Source organism: Ips typographus, linkage group LG2, assembly GCF_016097725.1.
Source record: "Ips typographus isolate SLU linkage group LG2, UJ_Ityp_2.0, whole genome shotgun sequence".
NCBI lineage: Eukaryota > Metazoa > Arthropoda > Insecta > Coleoptera > Curculionidae > Ips > Ips typographus.
Window position 1 is genome coordinate 21962390 of NC_138423.1, and position 13112 is coordinate 21975501.

At 31.3% G+C, this 13112-nt stretch overlaps 1 protein-coding gene across 3 annotated transcripts in view; it reads right to left on the minus strand.

Moving 5' to 3' along the window:
• The window catches only part of LOC145725686 (nephrin-like), a 226191-nt gene extending 219371 nt beyond the window's left edge, over nucleotides 1-6820 (minus strand). For all 3 annotated transcript variants that reach the window (XM_081974530.1, XM_081974527.1, XM_081974526.1), the window contains exon 1: nucleotides 6546-6820. In XM_081974530.1, the coding sequence (XP_081830656.1) occupies nucleotides 6546-6648 (103 nt within the window). In that variant the 5' untranslated portion in view covers nucleotides 6649-6820. The remainder of the gene's footprint in view (nucleotides 1-6545) is intronic.
• Nucleotides 6821-13112: the final 6292 nt, after the last annotated feature.

Consider the following 13112-nt stretch of genomic DNA (forward strand, 5'->3'; position numbering starts at 1 on the left):
ATTAATAAACTAATAGAATTTTTTTCTTATATTTAAAATGGATTTTTAGTTTAAAATATTCTATCTAGTTTATTAAAAGCTAGTGAACCTGTTTAAGCTGTTGTTCTCTCCTTTTACAGCAATCAACGTAGGTTAATGATAGTGAAACCAAAATATAATAGAAGCTTGCTAATTAGCTATAGTATTTACTAAGTATACAGAGTGTGGCATGGTAAAAAATAATGTCTGATTTCTGGGATTAAAATAATACAATATGTACAACAAAACACTGAAACTTACGAAGGCGTAGAAGGGCCACAAACATTTTTTTTCTTAAATTCCGACTTCAAACTCTGAATTTAGTTAAATTCTGACTTTGAACACGGAATTTAGTTAAATTTCTACTTTCTGCTCGGAATTTAATTAAATTCCGACTTCAAACTCGGAATATAGTTAAATTCCGACTTAAAACTCGGAATTTAATTAAATTCCAACTTCAAACTCGGAATTTAGTTAAATTTCGATTAAATCCCGACTTCGAACTCGGAATTTAGATAAATTCCGACTTTGAACTCAGAATTTACATTGTCACATTGCAAAAGCTCTTCAAACCAAATTAGACAAAATTTTTCAGTTTGGCAGCATTGCAAACATTCTTCGAAGCAAATTAGTAAAATTTGTTAACTTTGGCTACATTGCAAACACACTTCAAAGAAATTAGTCGGACTTGTCAGTTCGGTTACATTACAAACGCTCTTCGAACCAAAATTGTAGAATTTGTTAGTTTGATAACATTGCGAGGACACTTTTGAACCAAATTACCAAATTTTGTCAGTTAGGCAACATTGCAAAAAGTCTTCGATCTTAATTAGGAGAGCTTGTTAATTTGGCAACATTGCAAGCAAACACTTCAAAGAAATTAGTTGAACTTGTCAGTTTGGACAGATTGGAAACACTCTTCAAACCAAAATTGTAGAATTTGTCAGTTTGATAACATTGCATATACTCTTCAAACCAAATTAGTAAAATTAGTCAGTTTGGCAACATTGCAAACACTCTTTGATCTTAATTAGTAGAATTTGTTAATTTGTCAACATTGCAAAAACACTCTTCGAACCAAAATAGTAGAATTTGTCAGTTTGACAACATTGCAACTAAATTCCGAGTTTGAAGTCGGAATTTAACTAATTTCCGAGTTCGAAGTCGGAATTTAGTTAATTTCTGAGTTTGAAGTAAAAATTTAAGAAAAATAACGTCTGTGGCCCTTCTACGCCTTTGTAGAAACTTACTTAAATCAAAACTAAACCAAATGGTACAGTTTTCTGTTTTTTTTTTTATAATGCTAGCTAAATTTTACATCATTCTGAATGCAAAAATCAAGTAATGAATTCAATAAATAGAACATTATATTGTGCGATTTTTTAAATTATAAAAAATTGGTTTTTCATAATGGCGACGACATTTTCTAAGGCCATTTATGACCAAAATTTAAAAAAAACATTTTACTGCCCTAAATAATAACTTCATCAAGTACATCATTGAAAATAATTTTCTAAGTGCTTTCCAAAAATGCAAAAATCTAAGATTTCGGCCAAAAGAATTTACAAAGTTATCTCGGAAATCAATTACGATAGATTTTTTCTAATTATGTCACCGTGTTCTAGTTAAAAAAGTGCCCTAATTGTGTCTTACTTTGTATGGAGCTGTCAACAGTCTCTGACGTTTTCTCCATTTTCCGGAAAACGGAGGAAGATAATTTAATTTGAAACCGGCAATGAATTTTATACATAAAATTATCTATAACTTTTACCATTGAACCGACCCTGTAGCTCTTTTAGGGTTACCGAGATCCTAATACATGTGTAACCAATTTAGGACACACTTTATTTATTACATAACTAGTGTTGTAAGAAGTATTACGGTTAAGAATATTGCCAGTATACATTTCTGTTGATAACTCAGTTTAAGTTACATTACAAGGATAGAAGTAGTGTAAAACATCTGAAAATGAATGAAAAAGTTGGGAACTTGGAAAACTTAAGATAAATACATGCCTTCTAAAAAGCACCAAAAAAGCAGAACAAAATTACTTATTGAAAATATACAGTATGTTTATAAAAATAATCCACACACGAACATAAGCAATCATTAATATTGATCAACACATAAAGGATGCTGAAATTTTGAATTTTTCTTAGTTAGGTTAGGTTAGGTTCGAGGGGGTATCCACTATGGAAATCATGTCACAAAATTGGTAGAAATCCCTGCGAAATCGCGCAAAATCCTGGAAATCAAGCGAAATCCTTGCGAAATCACGAGAAATCATTGTAAATCCCGCGAAATCACTGGAAATCCCGCGAAATCACTGAAAATGCCGCGAAATCACTGGAAATCCCGCAAAATCGCTGGAAATCCTGAAAAATCACGCGAAATCGCAGCGATTTCTTTGAAAATGCGAAATCTTGTCACATTTTTTCCACAGTGATTACCCCCTCGGTTAGGTTAGCATTTTCAGGACACCTTTCACTGGAAATTTAACAGAAAATAAAACATTTTTCAAGCAGAAATTAGCATCTTCAAACAAGCGAGCAAATAAGCTAAATAATTTTCTTTTGTTCAACATATTTAAGAACACCCTGAGTGAAATCTTCTGCCTTCTATAAAGTCTTTTCCCTATCAAAACCTGGAAATAGAGAATTGTCTACTTAATTAATTGATTGATAATGGATAATACAACTTGATTGCACTACTCTCAAAACCATCCGAAAATTTGATTCTCTACAATATTATTATAAAGACAACTATTTAGAACACAAAACTATTTTGAATCTTGACAATTTTCTTAGGTGTATGTTATAGGTTAACGTTTCTTTAATCCGTTCCCACTTGACTGTTACTTTTCTTAATACTTAACCCATCAAAAGTGTCAAGTTTAATTGAAGGCAAGTACCGAAACCCGATCAGACGTAAGAACGGCTCGTTACGGATCCGACATTCCGAAAAAAAAACTATTTAATCCATTTACATAATTAAAAACAGGACATGTGAACCCGATATTTAATGCGTCGAGTGGCCACCTTGGAAACCGTACCTTCCATTCATTAATGAAAAAGGTGTATAAATGGAAACTGGTCGAAATTGAGACGTGATTGCGTCGAAACGTGCAGGTCCGTAACCCATTTTGTTTACCTCCTAAACAGGTTGACAGTCTAGAACGCGAAAAAGTGGAAATAACTCTTATCCTATGTCAATGTAATTTTACCTGCGAATAATTAATCCGAGGGCTTAATTAACTCTCGCGGTCGGTACAATTAAAAAACTGGTTGATACGCTATATATCTGGAAACTAATAATAATTGGACGGTTCATTGACAGGCGGATTTCTATAATATGGTCACAGGTATCGAATGCTGGTGATAAATAATGTCAGTTGCAGAGCCTGATTGATTTTGTTCGGGTTAAAATAACTTTTTGGAGGTTTAACCAGGATTACCAATAATGATTAGCACCCACAATAGGAATCAAAATTTCACTTTTGCAAAAAAATCAGCATGCTAAATGAATAATGCGTTTTTTTTTCTGGTACTAACAAGATCATCTTCAATGCACAGTCTTTTTGATCTTCCTGAGGAATTAATTATTTTCAGGCACATGTCTGCAAGAATGCCTTTTCAAAAGCACTTAATCTAAATAGGTTACTTAAGGAAGGATTAGATTGGTATTAATTTGCTTTAAAGACTCTGCCACAGAAATACCTAGCAATTAACGTAAAATGTAACCTTTGGATGAATACTTATATTTGGTTTCAGTTCATTAAACTATTTGAAAACTCCACACTTATCTAATAAAGTGTCACAACAATAAAGCCTTATCGTTCAGATAGGTAATGTAGTAAAAATGCATCCTTATAAAAAAGCAAGATAAATGTCACTCCAAAACAACAATTAAAATTTTGTTTTAAAGATTGTGTGGTAATCCATGATAGAAAAAGATCTAAAAGGTAGAAAAAAGATTCATTTAGCACTAACTTTAAAAAACAACCTACTAAATTCACCAAGTTAACTAGCTATCAAAAAAGAAAAAAAAGATTTTTCAAAAAGTAAAAAAATTAAATTTTTGTCAAAAGTGCAATTTTGCCAAATTTTTATTTTGCTCTATAAGGGTTCCAATGCACAGCAAAGGGCATATTTATACAAAAGAACCTTAAATTAGGTGAAATAAGCACAAAAATAGCACTTTAAAATTTTTCACTTTTCAAAAAAATCGAAAGAATGGGGGGGTACTAGAGAGGTTTTTTACTCTTTGAAATTCAATATCTCGGTAACATGAGGAGCTACAGAGGCCACTTTTAACCCATTTTGTAGTATTTTTTATGCTTTTTCGAATGGCGTAGGAACGAATTTTCTGCGAATTTAAATAAAAGAACTACGATTTTTCAAAAAGTCAATAAATTCAATTTTTGTCAAAAGTGCAATTTTGGCAAATTTTTATTTTGCTCTATAAGGGTTTCAATGCACAGCAAAGGGCATATTTATACAAAAGAACCTTAAATTAGGTGAATTAAGCACAAAAAAAGCACTTTAAATTTTTTCACTTTTCAAAAAAATTTAAGGAATGGGGGGGTACTAGAGAAGTTTTTTAGGTACTCTTTGAAATTCAATATCTCGGTAACATGAGGAGCTAGAGAGGCCATTTTTAACCTATTTTGTACTATTTTTTATGCTTTTTCGAATGGCGTAGGAAAGTATTTTCTGCCAATTTAAATAAAAGGGCTACGATTTTTCAAAAAGTCAAAAAATTCAATTTTTGTTAAAAGTGCAATTTTGCCAAATTTTTGTTTTGCTCTATAAGGGTTCCAATGCACAGCAAAGGACATATTCATACAAAAGAACCTTATATTAGGTGAAATAAGCACAAAAAAAGCACTTTAAAATTTTTTCTCTTTTCAAAAAAATTTAAAGAATGGGGGGGGTACTAGAGAGGTTTTTTAGGTACTTTTTGAAATTCAATATTTCGGTAACATGAGGAGCTAGAGAGGCCATTTTTAACCTATTTTGTAGTATTTTTTATGCTTTTTCGAATGGCGTAGGAACGAATTTCCTGCCAATTTAAATAAAAGATCTACGATTTTTCAAAAAGTCAAAAAATTCAATTTTTGTCAAAAGTTCAATTTTGCCAAATTTTTATTTTGCTCTATAAGGGTTCCAATGCACAGCGAAGGGCATATTTATACAAAAGAACCTTAAATTAGGTGAAATAAGCACAAAAAAAGCACTTTAAAATTTTTCACTTTCCCACCTCTGCTATTCATTAGCTGATGATGACAATTCGCTAAAGTCCCTAATACTAGATTCAAAATCATCGTGTCTTAGGGTGGCAATAGTAAAGTAAGCAATATTTTTCTAGTTTTCAAATATGTAAAGCAAAAATTGTAGAGAAAGACGAAAAATCATTGCAAGTTATGTTTCCAACAAAAATACTATTTTCCATATTACATCAACTTGACCAGTAGGTACTTTTGACATTTGCTTGCTCTTGATTATGATTATACACAACAAAAGAAAGAAAGTGTTATAAAATTCACTGAATATGCAAATCTAACTAACTTATTTTTTACCTTTCTTATTAATTTATCATACTAACTTAACTCACTTAGTTCAGTACCTAATTAGCAGCTAATCACTTTCAAATTGTAAAACTATATTTAATAATACTTACTGATAAAATTTGATGATAAAAAAGGCAAACTTCAGTCAGAAAATGTATTAAAATTATCGTTTCTGTATTTGTTTAGTGTAATACAGACATCCAACCAGGAAAAGATCTAAATTGCTTTTCCGCCCAACTCCAGTAATGAATGTAAAGTTCCCACCTCAATTAACTTGTGTAATACAACACTTTCATAATACTCATAATGGAGTTCCTGATACCACCAAAACTACCAGTCTATTAAAAAACTTTTGAAACCTTAAAAATGCAAATTTTACCGTTTTAAAATATTTGCTTAAAAGCATTTCCTTCTAATTAAATTTTTTAGTTTTGAAACAGAAAGATGAGAAAATAGAAAAAAACAGCGTGGAGAGCGTCATCTCTTCAAAAACTTCGCCGACCGCCTTTTCGAGATAAACCATGACTGTAAAAAGCTTTTTCTAGTACGTTTTTAAGTTCAAGTAAGTCACTAAAAAGCTTCCAGAAGTTTTGACGCGTATTAAAAATTGCCCACTTGAGTAACACTACGGACTCTTTCAACGTTTTCAAGGTTTATTACTTTTACTTTGCTTTTGTTTTTCTACATGAAGTAATTCAATATTAAATAGGAATAAGAGTAGCGTGCAAAGGAAACATTAATTTTGTTTGTAAAAAAAATGTGAACTGGATAATTGCATCTGACAGCAGGCTATTTTGCAGGAAGACAGGATCAATATTTTAAATTTATCCTATATAGTATGAACATTATTTTTGGAATTATATGGGAGATTTGTTTTGCGTAATACTAATTACTCCAACAATATAAATTGCCTATTATGCGTATAGGGTAAACCGTCCCTCACTGACAAATCACCTACCAGGTTCTTCCTCTATTTTAGCTCCCACCACCAAGACAGAACCAAACAGCATCCACCATAAAGCCATAGGTCCTATAATACACCTATCCAACATCCACTTCATAGTTAACCACAAAATCGCACTATATCAATTCTAAATCCACTTTAAATCACTAGAGCAACGAAAAATTCGCACTAAACCATTATGATTTTGAACGCGCGCGTAAATTTGATACGTAAATTTAACGTAACGTTAAGAGTCCGTTACACGAACACAACAGCGGACGGTTTGCCACTGCCTGCCATATCGTCCGTGTCCTGAAACGGGAGGAAGGCTGGACCAATGGCTGTACGACCGACGGAAGCCGAACGCCTACGATCGTTGGTGGTGGTTGCTAAAGGACGATACATGGTTCTTTTGGTTGTGGTTGTCAGATTTGATTTGGTAAATTTACATTAAAAAAAACAAAGTCCGAAAGGACCAGACAATGCAAATTTTTGCCACAATTTTACCTCTTTTATTTTTTTTTTTGGTAATATATTAATAATTTCATGTGTTCTTATTGTGTTTTCTGTTCTAATTCTAAATCTGAAAGGAATTACAGGAAAGTGCTGAAGAAATTATTTTCTGTGGTTTTGAGTTTTAGTTTTTAGTTTTACCATTTTGTACTGTTTATTTATAAAAAAAAGGAAAAATAAGATACGAATTATTTATTTTTGTTTCCTCATAAATGTTTGGAGATTTATTCTTTAGAAGTTCTGTTCTAATTCTAAATCTGAAAGGAATTACAAGAAAGTGCTGAAGAAATTATTTTCTGTGGTTTTGAGTTTTAGTTTTTAGTTTTACCATTTTGTACTGTTTATTTATAAAAAAAGAGGAAAAATAAGTTACGAATTATTTATTCTTGTTTCCTCATAAATGTTTGAAGATTTATTATTTAGAAATCACACACACATATTACTTTAATAAAATTGTATTCTATAACCGTAACTTAATTTAACATAACTCTGGCATCATTACTTTTTTTTACCAAAAATCATAAAATTAGAAACTTTATTTCCACGATAGTGCAAATACAAAAAAAAATGAAAAAATACAAACACTGTGTGTAAATATGGGAATCTCAAAAACGGTGAGAGATACTGAGTAGGTTTAGAAAAATCACGCACTTTGGAGCTTAATAATATATGCCGCCTTAAAATTGCAACAATTTTATTAATATTCTGAGAATATTCCAGTAGTTTTCCATTCGAAATTTGGTTTGAAATAACTAATTTCGATAATCCACCATTGCTTTGTTACTCATCAACAATGCCATTTTACTACCCTAAAATTACTAGAATGACCTTTCTGAGAATAATCACAAAATGTTGGTTGATATCTTAATAATCTACCCAAAATTAGGCTTTTTAATTGACATTTGTAAAATCAGTAAATTACTGAAATTTATCTTCAAAAATCGAACTTCCGAAGTATTATAAAAATGGTTATTCTAATAAATTTAAGCAATTAAATTGACATTTGTATAATCGGTAGAATATAGAAATTAGTGTTTTAAGTCAAATTTTCAATTTTTAATCAAAGTGTCAATTGTTCCAAATTGTCTTTCGTCAAGTCAAAACCAGCTGTAATCGGAAGTGTAAAATTTAAATATGACGCCGATAAGACAAACTAAAGTTGATGATGGTAACCAAAATGAGCCCTGTAATGTTGAAGAAGAGAAAAAGAAGACAAAGTGAAAGATTATTGAAATAAATTTTATGCTCAGTTAACTCATCAAATAAATCAACAAGAAAAAACTATTTTTGAAAATTTTGGTTACTCCGAAATCTCCGGAAGTAATCAAAATTTTTGAAATTCTAAAGCGCCATATTATTAGACTCCAAACTGCGCAATTCTGCAATCATTTAACCAACTCTACAGGGTGGTCCAGTTTTAAATGTCAATAATTTACCACTTGATAACCCATCAAAAGATAAGATGACATGCATTATGTAATTTTCCTGAAAAGTGCTTCCTAAAGAAGTTACAGTCCTCCAAATTTAATTCTGAATTGTCTGAAACTGTATTTCAAGCACTAAAAACAGTCCGGAAATCAAGATATAGATTATAGCCCATAATACTCATTTTTTACTCCTAAAAATAGACTAAAGAAACCCCAAAACTGTATTTTCCATTCATATTGATGTACAACTCAATTTTCATGACCGAATTAAGTGTAGAAATCAATTAAACACTCAAAACAGTCTAAATTAAATTTTCGGACTAATTTATTTCTAAAATTTAGCTTTCAAGACTAATTTAGTAGCATTTAGTGCCAAACTTTGTTACTTTCATTACTAAAGAGTCTGAAACCTGGCTTTTACTATTATAGATAGTCTTAAACACGATTTTTCAGTGTTAAAAGCACTAAAAACCGAATTTTTTAGAAACGGTCAAATTTTTTGCACCGATTAGTGTAAAAGTCAATTTAATTGTGAAGAAGCTTGAAATGACATTTTAAAGACTATGGACAAGCTACAAACTTGCTTCCAGTCCTGATAAGTCAAAGACTTTGTGAAGATAGTCTTGAAACTTGATTTTCCAGGCTGAAAACCACCTTAGCGCGCTTAAAACAGACTAGCATTTTAAGAAATGCTCGAATTTTTGGCACTGTGGTGTCTAGAAGTCAATTTATTAGTGAAAAAGCTTGAAATGACATTTTTAAGCCTACAGAAAATGTAAAAATTGTTTTTAAGTCTGCAATGTCCTAAACTTGGTGAAGATGGTCTTGAAACTCGATTTTCCAAGCGGGAAGTAGTTTTGAAGCACTAAAAATAGTCCAAAGTTTTAAGGAAATAAGAAAGGAACTTGTAAAGATAGTCTTGAAGTCAACTTGTATGAACTTCAAGACTAGAATATTGAAGTTTGTCTTCAAATTATGAAAACTTATTTCAAATGAAAATTTTAAGCTTCTAATGTCACTTTTTATAGGTTCAGTCACTTTTTAGTGTCCAAGTCAGTTTTCAACGTTTAAATGTGCGAAATTGTAGTCAAAACTTCTGGAAAAAGTAGTTTTCATGTCTACAAGTCAATTTTCAATACTAAAGTCTTTCAATTTGTTCAGAAACTAGGAAACTGGTTAGAAAGACAATTTTTAAGCCTCTCAAGTCAATTTTCATTGTTTCAAAGTCAACAAGTCAACTTATTGGTTTCTAAGTCCATTTTCAACACTAAAGTTTTCGAATTTGTCCGGAAAGTTGGGTTGGGTTGGTTTTGGGTCTTTGAACCTTACTCAACTCAATTATCTCATAAACAAAGTTTCAAATCAGAATTTTATAAGAGATACTTTCTTTTTCAGCTTGAACAACTAAAATTAAAACAAAACTGTCATTTTTGAAAAAAAAAACAGTGACTTAGAAAATAACGCGGAAAAATGAAAACAATCTTCTGTATCTACGGCACTGGAGAATTTTTTCAATTTCATAAATGCTTGTTACAAACTTAATCAAAATTGCTCCAACGGTCTGTCAGTTATAACAAAAAACTGAAATTTGAAGGACTGTATTTTCCTTAAAAAGCATTTTTCAGGAAAATGACATAATACATGTCAGCTTATCTTTTGATGGTCATGTGGTAACTTATTGACATTTAAAACTGGACCACCCTGTATATCTCTTACCGTTTTCCAAATATCCACACGAATTTGTCACGGTAAATGTTTTTAAAGTTTTCTTAAACAGATTTGCTCAGCTATACAGTTTTTCTTAATAATTGGAAATCATTACTAATTAAGTTACACTGTATAAAGATCTTATTTTCTTGTTGTACAGATTTATCTAAAACAAAATTAGTTTACTAATAATTAAATAAATAAAATTTTCTTGCACAGAAGTTGCATTATTTGATTTGCATTTTAGTATTTTCTTGAAATTTTTACTATTGTGGAAGTTGTTCTCGATTTCCCTCCTACTTAAAAAGTCCCTAATGACCTTTAGATATTTACTACTGCCCACTTGACTATAATTAAAAGTTATAATAACTTATAATAACAGGTTTTCAACTAGTTCATTTTCTAAATATAAATATAATTATACACACGATAGTTGCTAAACCTTGTCATTAACTTTGTTTACTTGACGCATGCAAGATTGTTGTGCTCAAGAAAGCCATCAACAAAATTTGATGTTAATTAGTCCTTTGTGAGGCCACAACTGAGTGAAAATCCCTACAACCGGAAAATAATCTCGCATTTTCCGAAGGGAGAAGACAAAAAGCATTATTCGAAACTTTAGCAAAATTACATGCAGGAACTGACCGAGAACGCATTGGCCCCCAGGCTCGTTTCATTTGAGCATGGTCTGAAAGTTTCCAGTCGAAAAAACCGCACAAAACTAATAAACTGTCTGATGCAGTCAGACAGACGATTCCTGAGATATTCAGCTGTGAAACGGTCGATCTGACAATGTTCGGAATAAAATGAACGATGGTAGATAATACTGTTACAAATTCATTACAGGAACACGGTCTATAATTATATAGGCATGCCGATGATAAGCATTCAGCTGTCGTTGATCGTTTTCTTATTGATTGTTACGGCGTTTCATTCATAAAACATCGTCAGGGTTTTATCTGATCTTTGGCAGGTTTATGTGTAATTGTACAAGAAGGATGTTGAAGGTATCTTAGGCGGTTGATAATTGATGCTAAATTTGCTCAAAAGGTTAACAATTTTCTACAGGGTCAGTTATTTAATAATGTAATATGAATGCATGTGATTGAGCGATAAATGCAAGACCTTATTATATGGTTTGTTTAGCAATTCTAGGTCGTCAGCAAGACGCATAACAAAATATCAATTTAACCTAATACACACTCATGTAAGTGTCTGTATCTTAACTGCCTCATTATTTAAAGTACGATAATGTTTTACTTAAAAAGAAAGTGCAAAATGGTCACCATTTATTAAAATAGTTACACGTGACAGGAACTCGATTTGCTGGAACACCATAATGTTTGCGAAAGTATTAGTCGAATATGGCTAAGTGGAGATAAGTTTAGTTTAGACTGTGTTATTTCAGCACCTGATCTGTCACATTCAAATCTTAACTTAGCTTAAGTTATACTTAAAATCGACTTGGAAGTATTGAGGAAACAGGCATGAATGTCCCAATTGTCTGCTCCTCTGGTCGCCAATAAAGCAGAAAAGTTCGGAGTAGAATAATTGCTAAATTTAAAAATTCTGCAATATCGAAAGAAAAATGTTTGTTTTGAGTGGTTTTTGCAAGTTTTTATTTGGTATAATTCTTTAGTTTTTCATATATTTAAAAACTCTATTGAAATTAATTAAGAAAGTAATTTGTATTGAAGCAGAAAAAGTTCAATAAATACCAGAATCATGGCATGTAAAGCATGTCAAATTAACTTTTAATGACCGTTTGCACCTAAACTGTCACGTTCAAATCAAATCAAACTTCCAAAAACTAGGCTCTAGACTAGTATTCAAACGAGTTGATAAGATTTAACATGAAATATTTTGACAAAACAGCAACAAAACTGTTCCTAAACATCTTTTGGGTTATAGATTTACTTAATATTTACAAGGCTACTGCGTCCAAATGATATGTTATTTTTTATTGGTGAGTCGTCGAAGTTATATCAGGCGGAATTTCATGACAAGGGTGGATAGATTCATAACGGTTCATCAGGCAAAAACGTGAGCAGAAGCCGAAAAAGCCTTTTTAATAACTATCAGCATCTCCAGGCCGGAGGGAAAAGAGATTTACGGACGAATCGGGAATCCGTTGTTTACTTCGCAACGAAATGAATTTGTCCGTTGAAAATGAGTGATGAATGACTACACTACTGCCTTTTTTCCCCTTTATTTTTATTTATCTTCTTCTTTGATCTCTATCAAACTTTTCACCCTCTCGAAAGCATCATTTAAATCTGTAATTTCTGAAACAAGTGGCTTCAAATCATACTAATTAATACTTCGGCATAAAAAGGCAGTTAACAAGTGGTCGACCCCTTGGCGATTTAACCTGACAGGTTCTAATTATTTCAACGAATGAGATTATTCATTATTTAAAATAGTTCTGACGGCTTATTAAAACTATTTACCAAACTAACAACACCAGAGATGGACTAAAATTGGTTTAAGCCAAGTTATACAAATTGCGGTTTAAATAAACAATAACACAGTATAGGTTTGCGGGAATATTTAAGCTTAATAGCATTAAAAGCCTACTATTTTGACTTGGTGATTGATTGAATTAAATACGAGTTTATTACATTTTGTAAATATAATGTGTTTGTGCATTATTGGAATTGATAGTACTCGTATAGTCTATTCACAATATTTTTGAATTTATCCTATTTATGAAATTTTTCTTTATTGTATTATTAAGTGACGACAAATTTTATCACATGCTGCTGTAACACTATATTTTATACAAAAGCACATTGTAAATATAATGTTTCTTAATGCACTTGGGTTAGTTATTAAACAAACTCCTACAAACTTAATTTTACAGTTTTGCCACAGCAAAATAAAGAAATTCACACTGAACTCCCACTAAACTTTCTCAAGTATATAACTTCTTTTT